Source organism: Parasteatoda tepidariorum, chromosome 1, assembly GCF_982258835.1.
Source record: "Parasteatoda tepidariorum strain Cologne lab strain chromosome 1, Ptep-v5.0, whole genome shotgun sequence".
In the NCBI taxonomy this organism is placed as follows: domain Eukaryota; kingdom Metazoa; phylum Arthropoda; class Arachnida; order Araneae; family Theridiidae; genus Parasteatoda; species Parasteatoda tepidariorum.
The window spans coordinates 77,179,434-77,198,701 of NC_141755.1; the positions used below are offsets into that span (position 1 = coordinate 77,179,434).

Below are 19,268 nucleotides of genomic sequence, written 5' to 3' on the forward strand. Positions count from 1 at the left end.
TGTGAATGTAAATTCTCAATGTTCCGCAGGCTTTTTATTTATTTATTTTTATATTTAAAATTAAATTAAAGAGAAAAGACATTTTTCAATTTAAATTGAATATCGAAATTTCACTGGATATATCAATACATTGAAGGTATGAAAGAGTTTACTAAGTTTAACGTAACAAGCACCAAAAAAAAAAAAGATTTTATTTCCGCCTAGGCTTATAATTATAAAAATGTACCGCTAAAAATATCAGCATAGTAGAAAGTTAAAAAAGAATAAATAAATGATATATATCTTCAGAATAATAATGTAACAAATCTCTATTCAACAAAAGAATGATAAAATGCAATAGAATTCAAGCCTAACGTGAAAAAAAAATAATTTCCGTAGAGATAATACCATATTTTAAAAAAAAGAAAAAGAAAACAGGATTAAAATTGTATGTGTTACGCACTTCGTTGTTTATGACCTTCATACAATTTAACGTCCCTCCGACCCTGCTGTTGCAAAACACCCCTTCAACTCTTCTTTCATACTTTGGACTCTCCCGAACCTGCCTGTCATGTCTGCGGCGAGCAGGGACTAGTTCAATGACTTGGCGTAGAACGACAAGGATGGTACGCCAAAAGCTTGGCGTCGCTCCAACTGTACTTACTGGAAAGAAAACCCTCTCGCTGCAACGCAACGCTTTACCGTGAATAGAGTCGATCAGCTTTAACTGTTTTTGCGACCAATATCGTGTCGTTTTATGACCGATATCGACTTTGGACCATCGATTTTTACCTTTCTTTTGATTCATTCCGTTACTATGAAACGAATTATGAAGTGAAAATTGAAAATTTCATTGTACCCAGTTGATTTTCGAGCGATTTTTAAGAATGACGTGGCCGCTGAGCTGTGATTGACTGAATCATCTTTTTGGATTTTGACTCATTATTTACCGATTTTTTTATTATTATTATTTTTTGCAATCATGATTCCTGGACATAAGATGCCGTGGACGTAAAACTGTTCCATCATGTGGTCGAAATCTGTTCCATAACATTATTGGAATATTGTGTTGGCGTTAAATCGCGGTCTCTATTTTCCCTTAATTTAGTGTGCAGTAGATGGAATAAGTGTTCGATTGGTTATATGCAATTAATTCGCGTGTGTTGTGCGTGTGCCGCCAAGAGAGAGGTGAAGGCTTTTTTTGGCGATGAGTAGTGTGAAGGCACTACCCATTGGACACGTTACCAGTCCCATGTATGTGGTCATGGATAAGTAAGTGTCAACAGTAGAAACTGTTAAATTCATTTTTCCTGTTAAGGTTTTAGTCATTTCTTAATTAGTAGCAATTAATATAAGCATTTCATTTTTCTTTCTATATTTTTATAACATAAGTTTATCCATGAAAGATAAGTTAATATCAATATGTAGAAGCTTTTAAATTAAAATTTACTGTTTACATTTTAGACATTTCTAAATAAATGTAAAATTCATTTTTTAAATGAATTTTTACGATATAAACTGATGGATAAATATTGTATGATTAAAGCTGGACATGCGCGCAGTTATTGATTCAATTTGTTAGATTTCCTCTTAAAATAAATTTAAGTGTGTCAATATTATCTTTAAAATGTAAGCAATCCTTCGTTATAAATATAAAGTTTAAATAATAAGCATAAAATTGTAAACATTAACTAAATTATTGTTAATAAATGAAGGTATCACTTTTTTAACTTCACGCGCTTTGTTTCGTTAAGTGTAAAATAACTCAATAACGAAAGATCTGTGAGCTATTTGTTGTTAAATGTAGTTATCCTTTTGTTTTCTTTTTATTATTAGACCCTTTTTATCCTTGATTGTCGTAGATGTAATCAAGTGAAAGAGACGTTGAAGCGTTTACTGTAATTAGACTTATGGTTTAATGCAATTAAACAGAAATGAAACAAAATAACACCATTATAGTTAAAGTTTTCTCTTGTATAAATTAAACTCATCAAATTAATAATTTTTTAATAACATACGCCATAATTCGAACTGTAATTATAGTAGACCTTGTTGTGCAATGCAATTGGACGTAATGATGGCAATTAAACATAATTTAGTTTCAAGTACGTAAACTGTAATTGATCAAAATAACAGCATAATGTCTTACGTTTTTATAGCCGCTAATTGAATTAACCATTGTTTAGTAACTTTGATTCAAAACGAAAACATTGTAACCTTGTTATATTATTAAACGCAATTACTGTAATTCGATGTTTTTTAGTTACCATTAGCTAGATTGGGATGAAACAAATCAACATCATAATAGGGTAGGATTTTTCTAAAATTTATAGTAAATTTAATCCAATTATATTAACCATTATTTGATTATTTGCGCTTGTATTTGATACGTCATAAGATGTCATAGGTATCGTAGAACTCGTAATGTAATTAGACGTAATTATTGAAATTAGAAATATTTAGTTTCATTTTTTAGACTGCATTAAATCAAATAATAACATTAAGGAAAGTGTAGCTTGCTTAAGTCATTAGCTGTAAAATTTAACTAATGCAATTGACACTTTATGCTTAAAAGGACGTTGATAATCGTTGATCTTATTATGTATCTGAATGTAATTATTATAATTCATTATTTTAATTGATTTACCTAAATTGGAATGGAGCTATGTATCAGCTTATCAGTGATGGATTTTTTGGGCGTCTGCTGTTCAATTGGTATTTAATTTTCTACGTTTAGATTTGCTTTGTTAATATCATGAACGTTATTATCAATTGAAGCATATTTATTATAATGAAATATTTGGTTCCATTTATCGAGAATGGAATAGATTAAAGTATGTCTTTTTTTGTCGAAAAATGTAATTTCGCAAATCAAATCGATCATTACTTGGTTTTATCTTTGAATGTAATGAGACAGTTTTTTTTTTATTTTTACATTTTTTGTGTAATTAAATTATTATTTTTAGTTTTAAAACTAAGATTCAAGTGACACGCATTCCATTAATATGATAATTTTAAGTCATATGCTGCGATTAGAAATATAGAAATTAATTATTTATTTTTATCAGCAGTGACGTCATTAAAATTAGTAAGTCGATTTTTTTTTGGCTACCAATAATTTTATCTTGTTTAATAAGTTTAATTCTTCCCCCCTCGAACTTACAAAACAGTTATAACATTTTATTTAAGCTTATTAAATTTTCATACATTTTGTACTTCAGTTCCAAATTAGTGTTGTAAATTTCAGTTGTTCAGTTCGATTGTTGACATCTTTTGATACGCTAATGAGTCCTTCCGTTTGACGTCATAAAATTTAGTCGTCGAATATAAGTTTACTCGCTACTTTTCTTAAATTTATTGCCTAGTTTAGGTACGTAATTTCTCTTGATTGACTTAGTTAGAAATCAATGATTGTTTGAAAAAAAATCAATTTTCGATTCCATGTTGTATAGGGTGTGGCTCAAGCAGCTGTACAACTTAACGTTTGCAAATATTTTCGCTATTCATACTTATCTATTATTAAAAATGAGATTCACTTACTCTTATTAATATTAGAGTAAAAATAATCAATGTCACTGAAATAATATATTTCACTACTTAAAAACAACACGTGTTGAAGTAAAAGAAAGGCGCGGTTTACTTCTATCAAGGCTATTCCAAACTAGTATTTGTTGAAACAATGCTGATCTGTTGTTATTTTTAATTTTATATTTCATTAAAGATTTAATTATTTTACTAATTTACATTAGATAATAAAAGTGTTGATAATCTCTGTCATTCAAATATTTTTTTTTCAACTTTTAAAAAATGTAGGTAGTCAGTCCCATGTTGATTGTAATTGTCAACAAAATCAAGAATTTTTTACTTTAATTGAGACTGGGATTTCGTTCGTTGTTGAAAATCTCTCCCTTCGAATTGTTTATTATTTTTTTTTATTAGACACACGCGACCTTCATTGGATGCTTTGTTTATGATATTGTAGTCGTCCATTAGAATTGTTAGATTACATTAATGTAACATTCTCTGATGTAAATTTTTTTTTGTTTATTTAAGAATTAATAATAAGTTGTGACTCAGAACGTACTTTAAATAATGAAAATAGCTGACCTTCATTCTTTCTAAAAAGGTATTCGTCATACTAAACGACCTATCTGTTTAAGATTTTGAAAGCTTTTTAATGTTACGTTTTAGTTGTTGAGCATCATGTTAGAATTTTATGTCGCATTTTTTTTAAACAGCTTTTAACTTTTAATAACATTTAAATAAATAATAAACATGCATTTAATTTATTTAGCCTTTACGTATGTCTGCGATTTTATTGTTTGTTGGAAATTGAGTATACGTTTACGTGTTCCGGTTGCTATGTACCACACTTTATGAAGAGAAGTATCAATGACGTATAACGAGCATGAAATTTTTTTTGTTTGTACATTAGCAGTATAAAATTTTTTTGCTCGCCAGTATTATATTTTTATGAAAAATTTGTACAAATTTTTTAAATGGCCAGTGTATTTTTTGGTGACCGGAAAATTAAATGAATGTAGAAAGTTAAAAATCGAAACATATTAAATGCAACAATACTAAATCAAAATAAAGATTCAATGTTTCCAGAAATAATGATTTAATGGATGAAAAACAGGTGACTCATTGTTTTTCTTTTAACTTAAAGAATCTGCCATTGGCTAAAACGCTGCCCCGCGGCCTATGATTAAGGCACGGAACTCTAAACGTATTTTTTTACAAACTCAACATTTCAAAAGATTACATTTTGTGAAAATTTCGCTCCCTGACGTTCAATACGTTATTATTTATTTATTATTATTATTATTGCCTTTGTGTGTTCTTTCTTTTCTTTTCTTCCAATGATGAGCTCTATTAGAAACACATAGCTTTCATTTTCCCAAAAAGTAGTACATATTAGTTTAAATAAACATGCTGTATTTTTATAGTTTCTTTAAACCATTTGATTAAATGTTAATCAGTTATAAATATTTCATTGTTATTATAAACATATTCATTGTACATAGTTGAATTTTTGTCAGTTATGATTTTGCCGTACCTTGTTAAGCATTGCGTTTGTTTTCGCTAATCTTACTTTTCTATATATTAGATACATTCTATATAATGTTAGTTACTTTAAAAACAAGTAAATATTTTAATCATTATAAACTAGACTTAGTTGTTGAATATTACTTACGTTTGAATTCTCTATGGTTCCAATGTTTTCATAACTCACAATCAATTCTTATATTTTTGAAGCATTTGATTGAATGATTGCAATGTAAGTAAATTGATAAACAATGGATTAAAACTGTAGGATGCTTATTGATAATTAGTAATATTGATTTCCTGTATCATTTAGTTAATTAGTTACTTTTATTCTTTTATTGCTAGTTTTCCTTTAATATCATACAATAATTACAAATGATTTTAATAAGTTTAATTATAGATTTGTATAATGATGATTAATTATTACAAGTAGCAACAAGTAGTAATGTTGTCCTTATTTGTTGGTATTCCGAATTATTCATAGTCATTATTATCTAACTATATGCGTTAGGCTAAAGGATTTCGGTTGATATAATTCTTGAAAATCTGATGTTAATACAGTGAATACGCTCTGAATTCTGAAATTAACCGAGTCTATAGTGTTTTTAGACTGTTTATGAAAAACTGAAAAAAGAATTTATCCTTTGTACATTTTACATACATTTATCGGGAAATGGATTTGAATCTGAAAATATTTTTTCTAAAAACACGTAAATTATTTTGTTTACATGCGATATGTGAAATAAATTCGTGAATTTGCACCTCAAAAACGCTAACATTTCTGGGTTTCTTGAATGTAAAATATAAAGTTCTTCCATTAATAGTTGAATGATAGTTACAATTAACAATTATATGTATTTATATTTTTTTAAACGCTATAAATAACCGTTTTTTGAAGAAAAAAAATCGAAAATATTTTCGTTATCTAATTCAGTTAATTTTACGGTTTAATTAATGATAAAAACTACATCGTATTTTTAGCTTTTAATTAGCTCAATCTTATTCTGTTGATAACTTTAAAATCAACCTTGAAATTATCTCGCGCATATGTCGCTAAACAAATTTATCGGTACGTTGTATTTCTTTGGCTAACCACGTCAACCGCGCGATAAGCTTTTTATTTTTCTTAGTAACGTACGTCAGTTGCGCAATTTATCTGTGTAGTATTTACTATAGTTGTCTTTAATTTATTTTTCATTTAAAGTATAATGTTTGTGAATTTCTATCGGCTATAGATTTACGTTTATAATTTTAATTATAAAATCCGCGTGATGTATTATGAACGCGAATTATTCGTTAGTGAACATTATCAACAATTTTTTATCGCTTTCATAATCCATCACATAGATTTTAGGGTTAAAAAACGAGTTTTTGATAATCTTCACTTATGAATAATTCTAAACCCGGGGATATCATTACGAATAAATTATGTTAATTAATTTTAGATGTTGTATATATTATATAATTTTCAATTTAACTTTAGCTATATGTTATCCTTAGATGTGGATTAAATGGTTTTTATTTTGAATTATTCTAAATTGATCATTCTTTTAGTACATGTCTAGAATCTTAACCTTTCTAATAATGCCATTGATTGCTATTGCATTCGTTTTTAATGCGAAATGACATTTGTATAAGTCAGAGTCTATAGGTTAATGCGAATGTGATAGATTACAGACGCGATAATGGATTGTTGATTATGTTCTTTTATAAATAATTCCAAATTTAACGATAGCGTTCAATTTAAAGGAAGTAAATTAATCGTATACTAAAAAAATTCTCTTTTGAAATAAATAAATAAAATGGTCAGACATTTCTTGTACACTTATTTATAATCTAAGAGTTAAATGCTATAAATTATTTATATTCGATATTTTTGTTTATATATGCGACGCTTATGGCAGGTCATGGTAGTGCGTGAATCAAATGTTTCTAATCGCGATTGAGTGAATAATTCTTATCATTCTGAGAAAATAATTTTAAAGGATCAAAATATTTTAATAAAGGCATTTATTATTGAAAAAAATTTTACTATCATTAAATTACAGAAGGCGTTTCTTGTATTTCTGAATAGTCATATTTTATGATGACCGCGGTATGTGGAAAAAACATGTAGAATAATGTGATTGCCAATTTAATATGCTAAATTAAAATTTTGTACGAAAAATTAAAAGATTCTATTCCTATTTATAAATGATAAAACACTTTTTAAAATACATGCTTCATATCTTTCGGTTTTAGTAAAGCTGATGGTGCTTATTGTATAACTTCAAAATGTAATGTGATAAGATATAAGATAAATACAATATCAGGCGTCGTTGTGAATAGCATGTCTATGACATCTGATAGTCTAACTAAAGTGTCTGGCTAATTGGCAATAATATTGAATGAATAATTTTTATCTTTCTGCCAAATAATTGCACTTTTTAATTATTTCAACTTTTATTCTTTTAACTTCAATTGCTGTTTAAAAAAAAAAAGATGCGTGTAATTTAAACTTTTTGATAATTTTAATTTTTTTTTTCAATGAAAGTATTGAATGTTTTTACGTCATAAATCTTCGAATTATTAACTTTACTGTTGCATACGAGTTGAATGTTGTTGACTCTTGTTTTCTTCCTAAATATTTGATTTTTTTTTTTATTTGTTCAGCCACCAAAATAATGGTTGGACATCGCATGTTTGGACCAATTATTTTTCGACTTTTCATTTTCAGTTTCTATACAACTACATAGAAAATAAATAAAAGCAGCACGTAAAATTACCGTAATTTTTTTTTTTCAAATTAGGATTAGAAAAAAAATCTATTTGCTTTTAAATAAAGAACTTTTAACCCTGATCTTTTTTTTTATCTATATCTTTGCAGATTCGCTATTAAATCGAAATTTCTTTTATGAAATCATTGTTTCAATCAAAATTAATTTAAAGAATATGACATATATGTTTAATGTGTGTCAAAAATCGGGTGCACTAATATATTATTTAAATTTGAATTGGTTAATGTTGTTCCAAATCAAAATTTAAAAAAATTCACGATTTCTAACAACTAAAACGGTAAATACGGATAATAATCTAAATCAAAATTTCTGCTACACATATTTTTAAGAAAGAACAGAAGACAGAAAACAATTCTTAATGAAATACGAAAAGTTAATTTTTGAATTTCAAAATTGTAATTTACTGTGTCCCATATCGTTCTAGCTTGTCCTTAAACCTAAACCGCACGATTTTTTTTTATTTATTTCGAATAATTGTTGTGGCGACCATTATTTGAAACAATGTGGGTGGCGATAATTTCCTAAATAGCTGGCTATTTGTCATTCAAAAATCGTTTTAGTTTTTTTCCCTAAACTCTACGTACACTTTCGTCTTGCACTAGTAGCCTATTATGTGTGTTTTTGATATGTCGTTTTGTTACCATGGCAACTTAAGTCCACTGAACTCTTGGTTCAACTATTATTTTGCAGGGACATAGGAAATAAAAAAAAGGCATAGAAAGCAATAAAAAATAGCTCTTGAAAATTGCTGATTCTCATGCATAATGGAAAAGCGCGACTAGGTCATGGATTTGAATTTCCTTTTGTTTGGTAATGTGGTTTTTCACATTGTCCATTTTTACGAATCGCAATTATGCGTCATAAAAAATAAATTTAGTGGATAAAGGGCTTTAACGTTTTATTTAAATGCGAAGTGCATGTGTCTAGATACGTTGAAGTTCGTATGATAATAAAATTAACTGGATATTGTAAAATTTTTATTACAATTCCCTTCTTCTTTTCTGTCTTGATATTACTTTAATGTAAAAAAACAACAAAAATAATTTTTTTGAATGAATCATGTCTTAATTAGCTCTTAGCTGTAAAATAAGAATTTTTGTTTTCGACTCAAAAATGTCCTGTAAATTTTCATTCTTCTTTTTTTACTGCTAAGAATAATGTATGTTCTTAAATTTTAATTAATAGACGTCTGTTTAGAAGAAATTTGGGTCCGTTAACGAAAATAATCACAAAATAATTTTTCTTTTAATCGGACCCTTCACAAATTTGTTTATCTTCATTATTGTTTTGTCAATCGAATAAACCCTTCCCGGGAAAAAAGAAAGAAAAACGGTTCGAAACGAACTAAGTTTTCCAAGTTTCCCTAAGTTTAAATTCCAAATGTAATATTCTTAGGAAAATATTTCTATTTTTACAAACATCGTGTGCACATTCTTATTGATATTAAATGAAAAAATTTTTTTGTAAATAAATAATTGATCAATTTATATTTATTCATAAAATTAATTAATAGAATATTATGTAAATAAAAATTAATTTCTGGTAATTTTTTAAATAAAATATTATAAATTTAAGAATTTTTTAGGTTTACTTAATGCTTAACACATTAAAAGTGATATATAACTAAGTTGTGTTTGTTAAAATATGTCAATTGACATTATTAAAAATGTGAGTGATTTTGTTTCTATTATTCGTCTGAAATGAATATTCTGTGTTGAGCAGCATAGGCTAAATAGCAAATATTTATATGTTGCATCTCTAATTAAGTAGCAGCAATTGTTGAGCAGAATCTTGTATCTATTTACAATTTAAAAACTTCTTGAAAAGGTTTTTTGCAATAACAGGACCCTATTTGCACAAATTCACAAAAGCAGGACCCTAGTAGAAAGAATGTGACTTAACGCTTATTTTATATTCACAAATTATGAGTAGTTTTTTCACAATTTTTCAAAAACAGGACCTTTCACAAAATGTCTGGACCGACCCTTGATATATATACATTTAAAAATCATTGCTTTGGCTCAAGTGTAAGGCTCTTAAATTGTGGCTTTTTTTTATTTTCCTTGGCGACTGAGCTTAGAAAAGCCATGCTAAGGTTGCCTTCAACTCTGTAATTTGTAATTTTTGTGACTCGCTATACAAAAAAAAAAAAAAAAAAAAAAAAATTGTTGTATACTCTTGTTCATAGTGTCAACATAACTATCACTTTCACACCCGAGAATTATTTGTATATCATTGAATACATATTTTACCACGCTCGGTGCATTTCCACTAACCTTCTTTGGTGTACAATTCCAGTTCAAGAACTTTTCTTGGCATGAACTTCTGACTGATTTAGTCTTTCTATTTTCGGATAGCCCCCTCCAACTATCTTCCCATTTGCCGGATGTAGAAACAAGTTACATCATTACCTAACTTCGGGCGAACATTTAAATAGAAAGTTTTGGAAGCGTCTTCTTGCTTTTGCCACGTGTGTTAAACGAAGTAAACATGCGATTTTGTTCCCCCCATCTCCTTTCAATGTTTCTCTCGAAATTTTAATAGAACTATTTTTTTTTCATGGCTTTGTCCAGACTGACGGTGAATTTTTGAAAAATAATCAACTCGCAATTTAGCGAATTTTTAGTAAGCCTTAATTCTTGTAATGATTATAAGATTTGGTTATATATATGATTTCAGTAAAATTGACAGTAAAACATGCCTTTAATATGTGATAAAATTCTGTAAATGTGGTAAAATTTGGCAATTGTATCATGATACCTTGCAAATACCGTTTTTCGGTTAAATTTATTTTTCAATTTTTGTATTTTTTGGAAAAAGTGCGATTATAAGAACTTTAAATTTGAAAACCACTATATTCATTAACCATATGAACGGAAAAATTACCAAATGAATGGTTTAAATACCGTACATATTGGTTTTATTAACTAGAATTGTTTTTTATTTCTAAATTTAATTGTATTTTTTTTTACCAGAAATTTCTTTACTATACAGTACGGTTATTAAACCGTAATTTTTTACAATTGCTGTGATTATCTGAAATCGGTTTAAAATAAGAAAAGCGTAGTTATTGACATAGCAGATCTCCGATTAATAAGATCATTGGCTCAGTTTTTTAAGGCAACAATCTTGGGTTAACGTCCGTATTCAAAATAATAAATATGCTGAAGGTTACGTTTTTAAGGAAAAATATTAAGCGGAGAATCCCTTTTTTTTTTAACTAAAATTTTTTATTCCATTTTAAAACTTTTAAATTTGGGAATTCAAATATCAACTTTCGAATATCATATTTGTGGATTCAAATATCTCCAAAATCAAAGAAAACTGTTCCTGAATCAATCGAACTTATTTATGATTATCTTGTTTATTGCTAACAAGCCACCTCTTCATGCATTCGATAATTAAAACTGTTAAGAAATAAATTAATGTATATGTATATAATTGATAATAGATAATTTATTGAAATATTTTCAATTCATCGTGATCAAGTTCAGGGCGTGTGACATTCATTAATCTACATATTTACTTCTCTTATATGGTACCAGAAGTGTGGGTATTTCTCCGTCTAAATTGGCAACACTTGTGACTGCCGGACAGATTTTAAATTATTACTAAAATTCAATACATAGAGAACTAATATAAAAGACAGTTCTTGAAAATTTTTAAAACTGTTTGTTGTAGTTCATTTACGTCGCACTAGAGCTGCGCAATGGGCTATTGGCGACGGTCTGGGAAACATCCCTGAGGATGATCCGAAGACATGCCATCACAATTTTTATCTTCTGCAGAGGGGTTGTCACCCCCGCTTCGGTAGCCCGACGACTTGCACGCGAAGTCGAGTACTTTTCGGTAGAACAGTTTAACGAGGACCACACACCCTCGGTCCCTGCGCAGAGTAATAGTTAAAACTGAAATCAAAGTTTTTCCGCTTAGGCAAAATACAAAAAATAATTTAAAAGTTTTAGAATAAAAAAAGCAGAAGCATTGTTTTAAAATTTTTTTTGGATTTGTCTCAAATTTGTTTCATGTCACAGGGGTCTGTTTAGAAGAAATTTGGGTCCGTTAACGGACCCTTCACAAAATATCTTTTCATAAAAACGGACCCTTCACAAAATATTTTAACTTAAAAACGGACCCGTCACAAAATATTTTAACTTAAAAACGGACCCTTCACAAAATGATTTTTCTTTTAATCGGACCCTTCGCAAATTTGTTTATCTTCATTATTATTTTGCTAATCGAATAAACCCTTTCCAGGGCAGAAAACAAGAAAGATGGATGTAAACGAATTAAGTTTTGTCTTCTGCAGACGATTCTTCCATTATTCGTCTGAATATTCTGCGTTCAGCAGTATAGGCTAAATATCAAATATTTGTATGTTGCATCTAATTTAGAAGGAGCAATTGTTGTTCATTTTTTAAAATTTAATTTTTTTAATTACAATTTTACAGTGTTGAGCATAATCTTGTATGTCTATACAATTTAAAAACTTCTTGAAAAAATCTTTTTTTTTTTTTTTTTTTTTTTTGCAATAACGGACACTATTTGCACAAATTCATAAAAGCGGACCCTGGTTGAAAGAATGTGAGTAATTTTTTCACAATTTCACGAAAAACGGACCTTTCCCAAAATGTCTGGACAGACCCCTGTGTCAATTTTTACTTACATATTCTTTTTTGTTTTCATTGGAAGAACTACTTTTGATTACTAAATTTTTTGGTTGTTGAAAATTTTTGTAATTCAAATTATGAAATATAAAATGCATGGAAATATCAAATTAGATTACCCATGAAAATACTAGATTTAAATGCATCTTTAAATCAAGTATGTTTAAGGGATTATTAGTCTGTTTCTATAAAAAATGTTCCAGAAAATTCATTAATAAAAATCTACAAGTCTGCACATGATTTGTTGCAGTAAGAATGGTCGATTAAAAAGTTCGTTTTGAGCCAATTACTTACGTTTATGATGATAAACATGTTAAGAGATCTTTAACTAAAATTTTCCAAATATCAACCAATTTATTCATAACAATTGTATATTTGAAGAGGGATAGATCGCTGAACTATGTTTTTTACTAAATACATTTGTTATATTGTAATCGTTGTTTAATGCATTTAATACAATTTAATAAAAACTGCAAAAGAATGACCTTGTTCTCCTAGAAAGGATGCCCAACAAAGAAGTCGAGGTTTAAAACTCGCCGCGCTGTGTTGACTTTGACATTGGCGAGAATGGCGGCAACACTTCACAATTGCAAAATCTAATCGCATTTAATTTACTTTTCTCTTCAGCTGCCTGATAGACAAGTTCTCGTTCCTTTTCGCAAAAAAGGCCTTGGCCAATATCCTTTTTCTTTTCTCCGTCTTTCAACTCTTCTACGCCCAAATCAAATGGAATTGTTTAAGTTGTTACACAACTCACTTGAAGCTTCCCATCCCCCCTTTCTTTACCTAATGACTTCAGCCCACGTGACCTGACATGCAGATTTTGGCTGCTTTAATTCTTCAAAAAGGGTTTCTTTGTCTAAATGTTGTCTGCATGGTGCCCTCTCAGCTTACAGCTCCATCTTATCTTCCGAAAGGAACTTTTTGTGTACTTGGAACTATTAAAAAACGTGGGTGAATGGATTTTTATTATGCCATGTCATAAAAGCACGATTGTTAATTGTAGTTTAAAATAAAATATGATAATTTATTGTGATTATTCTCTCCAATCAGAGTAAACATTCGACTATCGTCGCTCTATATCCTAAGTAGTCATAAAAGTTGACTTTGATTTCTGGGAATCGACTTTTTTTACAGCAATCTTTTGACTAAATAAGGAAATGAAATAGATTTGCAATCGCTGGTTATAAAAATGACTAAATTTAGGAACGATAAAATTCGTTTAACATTTCTTTTGGTCAGATTAATTTGTGTTGGAAAATTAGTTAGTCTTAGATTTTTTTTCTCGCTGTTTTGTGACTCAAGTATTCTTTAGCATAGTTTTAGATTTCAATTCAGCTATATTTTTGAATTAAATTCCTTTTAATGACTTCGATTTATTTTATTTTGAGATAGAACTGTTATTACAACTGGATTACTTTGATACATTTTGATGTTGGAACATAAAAAAATCATAATAATTTGTATTTGAGGTTGATATACTTAAATAAAAGTTTTTTGTTTTTGTTTTTTTTTGTTCACACATTCTCTTATGCATGTTTCTGCACATGATCTAGTAAAGTTTGACTCCCTCAAACTTAATTCGACGAAACAAATCCTATTTTCATTCTGGTTTGAAATTTGGCCTAGCCTTTTATTTATTTATTTTACATGATAAAATCGCATGTGTATTGAATGATTAGTTAGTAATATTTTTCTTATTTCTAAAGTTATTTTTAAGTTTTATTAATCTTAACTGTGCTTGCTGTTTTTAACCGATAGGGAAAGTATGGTCAGACTGAGGATTAATGGTAGATTTTGAAAAATTTTCACGGCTCAGCCAGCATGAAAAAAATCTGTAGGCTTCTAGAGTTAAATTATTCTTAATATTCTTTAACTCTTTCATTTTTAGAATATTATTTGAAACCCGTTTATTTTTCTGAAATTGTTTTTTGTCCCATTTCTCAGATCCATTTTTCGATTAGTACTCATTAAAATAACTGCGAATAATTGAATGAAATAAAAAAAAAACATAATATTATTAAAAAGAAGTGAGATTATTTTGTGTCGTAATTATTTTTGTGCATTGTTTCTGTGACGCATCTGTTATCAGTGGTTAAAAAATTTTTAGAAAAGATTCAGTTTCTTCTAGCTTAAACCCGTCTTTAAATAAATTGGAAGTTCGTTATTTATCAGATGTGCACGGGTAAGTCATAGTTATTTGCTCTTCGAAGATAAGATTAAATTAGGAATGCTGACTAAACAAACGCAGATGATGTAATAAATGACGTTTTAAAAAATTGTGGATTAATGCGGATGTTTTTCCTGATTAGCTTTAAGTTACCCATCTGGGCAACTTACCTGATGTTCCTTCCTCCCTTAGGTTATCAGTTTTGTTATCTTATCCGCTATCATTTCAACGGGAAGTTTTATTTCATTCAATATATATTCTAATTTAAAAAAAAAAATTTCATTTAAATTAATTTCTTTGTCGGCATGCGTATTAAAACCTGCATCAAGTGTAAAGATTTATCTTTAAACGGAGCGGAACATAAAATGGAAGTAAATAATATTTTTTTCACATTAACGAACTGTTGTTGTATTGTATACTTTCATTGTTCGTTGAAAGTAAAGTTTAGTGGGTTAAAAAATTATTTTTCATGTATTAAAATATTTTTTAAATATTTGCACGAGACTACGCTTAATGAATATTTTATGTTAATAACTAAGGGATTTAATGTAACCTTTTCACGTAGCGTATTTAATCATGTAGCAGCCCGCACGCAGAGCTTACGTACGTGTACTTAGTGAATGTCTGCTTATAGTACTTAGCACTCTCACAATTGAGGAACCTCAATTACATCAAAACACTAATAATGACGTAGAAATTGAGGAAGCTCAATTCGTCATTGTGTTCTGGAGCGATTGAGCTAGTTCAATTACTGCCTTATAATTTGTGTTGTGAAGTGATTGAGTTAGCTCAATTTAAAGAAACTATATTTCATACTTTATAACCGTCGTTGAACAGCCGACCCAATTTTGGGTTTACGACTACTAATGTTCAACTCCGTAGCCTTGTAATTTTGAACCAATCCAGAAGACAAGGAAACTCCTGGATCAGGTCCCCCAGAGGTATGATTTGTTATGGGAACATGAGGATTTTGAGACTCGACAGATTTAACGTGCATCAGTCACCATTTACTACACGAGGTGTCTTCGGCCGGCGGGGATGGAACCCACGACCTCCTGGACATGGAATTTGAAGAAACTGTCGTGTACATGCGCAATCGTTCTCTTGCACTTTTACATACGTAGGTTTTGCACAGCAATTTCTGCTGTGTAATCTCCGTTTCATGAATAGATCGTGCATAGCCTACGTACGTGAACGTGCAAAATCTCTCTTACGATTGCTTGTAACGTTGCATTATACTTTAAGGAATAATCATATCATGGTTAAATATTCTTAGTACTTCCGATAATCAAATTTTTACAAAAAATATTCTTTTATTTCTTCTCTTAGATTCGAATCTTTTGACCTATGATTTGTTTAAGAATGTCAATTTGCTTAAGTTAATCTTCACGATCCAACAAGTTTTCGACAACTTGTGAGATAAACGCCGATCTAGTTCGGGATCATCCTTAATATTTCGCATTTTTTTCCTTACTGAAAAGAAATAAAAAAAGAATAAAAATAGATTATTTTTTTCTTCCCCATTGACGTCCGAAACTCTCACTTCCTTGTTGTTTTCTGGGTTAAAAACCAGGTTTATATGAGATTTATCGAATGACCTTTTTTTACCCTTGGCCACTCACCTTTAGGGAAGATGGTAAAAAAAAAAAAATCCAGATAAAAAAAAATGAAAAAAAAAATGTAATAATAAGGAAGGTAGGGGGAGGGAAAAGAATACTTGCTGGGGGGGGGGGAACTTCGGCTCCCACAATTAGAACTTTAGCGCGCGCAATCCTGTGGAAAACATCAGAAAGGGGGTTGTGAAACTTTCCGCGTTCGAAACCGGCTGGCATTTCACAGAGAAATAAAATAAAAAAAGAAAGCTGGGATAGTTTCTGAAGGCAAGGCCTGCTCAGCAGGTTTAGCAGGTAGAATTGAATGCGAAGGCTGATGGAAGGGTGGGTAGAGGAGAGGAGGAGGAAGCGTCCAAACAACCCATTGGAATAATAATAATAAAATAAAAAAAAAAGAGTAGAAAATGAAGGGAGGAAAAATAAAAAAAAAAGATTGAAAGGTCGAGGAGAAATGGGAAAGTGCAGAGAATAAATGATAACAGTAATAAAAATAAAGTCTGCAGTGGAATGATGTCGGTAGGACCGGTTTTTTTTGGATCAGAATGCGTAATGAAAATACAATAAAGAGGACGTGCAAATGTGTTAAACTCGTGGAGTCGGAAGTAAAATGAGTTATTTTCATCTAAAGATGGGCATGCATACAATTATCTGCATGCCAGCTTTTTTTTCCCCGACATGTTTCCTATTTTTAATTTTAGCCTAATTTTAACTCGATAATTATTTTTTTTCTTTTCTTTTTTTTTTTTTTACAGATTAGTAGCAAGCTGACGAAATTAATTTTAATTTTAAATTTGGTTACATTGGTAAAGTTTAAGTAATGTATATAATGGTTGAATGATAAGTAATAAATAATAGTTCAATGATATACACGAATTGATTTTCTGTAAAACAAAGTAAAAAGTTCGATAACATTTTACCGATGAATTTGTTTGTAAAAAAATACTTTATTCTAGTATTTTCGATTTTCGTTTTTTAAAAGTCCTTAAAGGTGCTTTTTTCATTGGGTGTTTTTAAAAAGTGTTTAATTTTCCCTTTTTAAAACATGAGATTTTTCCTTTACTATGTTGATTTTCGCTTCGAATTATGCAAAAAGACGGTTTACATTGTTCTATTCAACGTTTTCACAATTAATTCAACCCCAATCTATTTCGGCGTATTATCAGTCCGTATTATATGAAAACGCCATTCGTTTTACACAATTCAAAATTTCATGATTTTTGACAATTGTCAAAAACAATGTCTAAAGGTTTTTTTTTTTGACATGACGGTTAAAACAAGATAAAACAGTCAATTGTCAAAAACTTTCCAACACTGCCTAATTAATGGTTTTTTTTTAAAGTGATTAAAAATATTTTTGAGTGCTTGAAAAGTACTTAAAAGGTGCTTATTTTTTGTTGAATAATGTGGCTACGCACTCTGTTGCAGAACGTTATAGTGTTTCATTTGGGAAGGGAAAATTTTTGGTTTTCTTTTCTGCTCAATTTTTCAAAAAATGTTTTCCTTCCCTCTCCCTTCTCTTGAGTACGGCCTTGACTACATCACATGTAAATTACATGCATAATTTTCGTAAATTATCATATAAAAAAGTAATGTCTGCTTACTTTTTCACTAAAATTCAGATAATTTGGCTTCTTTTTAGAAAAAAAAAACTATTTTATAAAGAAAAGTAGTACATTTATGATTTCACAACTAACCAATGAATGTCTTGATTAAATCTGACTTCTAGGTCGAACTGTTAAGCTCCAACAGGTCTAGCTGGAATTATAGTCTTGGAATTTAGATTTCTTGATTTTTGTCTAAAATTTAATACTGCAAAATTATACTTTGGGTTGGATAATTTGATATTGTACGCTTTTAATTTTTTAAATACTTATTCAATTTTATTTAGTTAGCTTTAAACTACTTTAAGAATATTAAATCTTTTATATTAAAGGAAATTAAACGTAGCTGAAAGTCATTAAAAAAAATTGTTTTAGAAACGTTTATTACTATTTAAATTTTTATTATTCGAACTTTTTAACTAAATAACATTAAGTTTGTGCGACTACATCATACTTTGGTGTGGATCATGTTTTGAACTTTTTTTTTTCTTATTATTTAGTGTGCATTTATACTTTTGTGGTTTATATACGTTTATAAAATTAAAACTATCGTAATGTATTTCATTATTTTTGATAAAAACCTTAAAAAATAATATTTTTGCTACTTAAACTAAGGAAACTAATGCTTTAAAAAATTAAATTCATCTTTCTGCCATTCTATTTGTCCATTGGCGTTTGACGTCAAAATAACATCCATGAAAAGCAATCACTTGTTTTTGCAACAATCATGTCATTTTTATTATTGCGTCCCTACTCTTCTTTTATAATTTATTCGTGCGTCTGACAGAGTTGATATTACTTTAAATAGACATTTCGTGACATTCCTAAGTATTTTCTATTAATGGAAGTTGTATTGGAGTTTTTTTACACGTACTGTCTTATGTTATTTTAATCGGAGTTTTTTGAAAATCACGTTTCTTTAGAAGGAATTATTAAAGATTCCATCTTTCCTTTACGGTTGACTATCGTCTTTTCTAGCCAAAATCGAACGTAAATCACGTTTATTATCTCTTATCATATCTTTTTTTTTTTTATTCAAACTATATTTTGTAGTATTTTTTAAAGGTTTTTAATTTCAGAGCTCTGTTTTCGGCAATTATTTGGGTTTTTTTAGCTCGGGAGAAATAACTTAAACATATTTATAAAAATATTTTTTATTTTTTTAAACGCAAATTAGGTGAGATTTTTAGCAAATTAGATAAAAATTTTTTAGATAAAAATTTCTATTCTCAATTTTTGCAAATTATGAATCCAGATAATGCACCGAAGTAACTTTCCAAGCATTAAAAAATTTGGTCACAGATGATTTTTATTTCCACATAGCTGTAACTTTCTTCATCTTGATATATTGCGTCTATTTCATGTATATAGAGGGCGCTGTCTTAATATAATTTTTTTCAAACGATATTATG

General features: G+C 29.0%; 1 protein-coding gene across 1 annotated transcript in view; it reads left to right on the forward strand.

The window, feature by feature from the left end:
• Positions 1-520: 520 nt before the first annotated feature.
• Positions 521-19,268, forward strand: part of Smr (nuclear receptor corepressor smrter) — an 85,379-nt gene continuing 66,631 nt past the window's right edge. Inside the window, exon 1 of the mRNA XM_016063980.4 lies at positions 521-1,251. Within this exon, the coding sequence (XP_015919466.1) occupies positions 1,187-1,251 (65 nt within the window). The 5' untranslated portion in view covers positions 521-1,186. The remainder of the gene's footprint in view (positions 1,252-19,268) is intronic.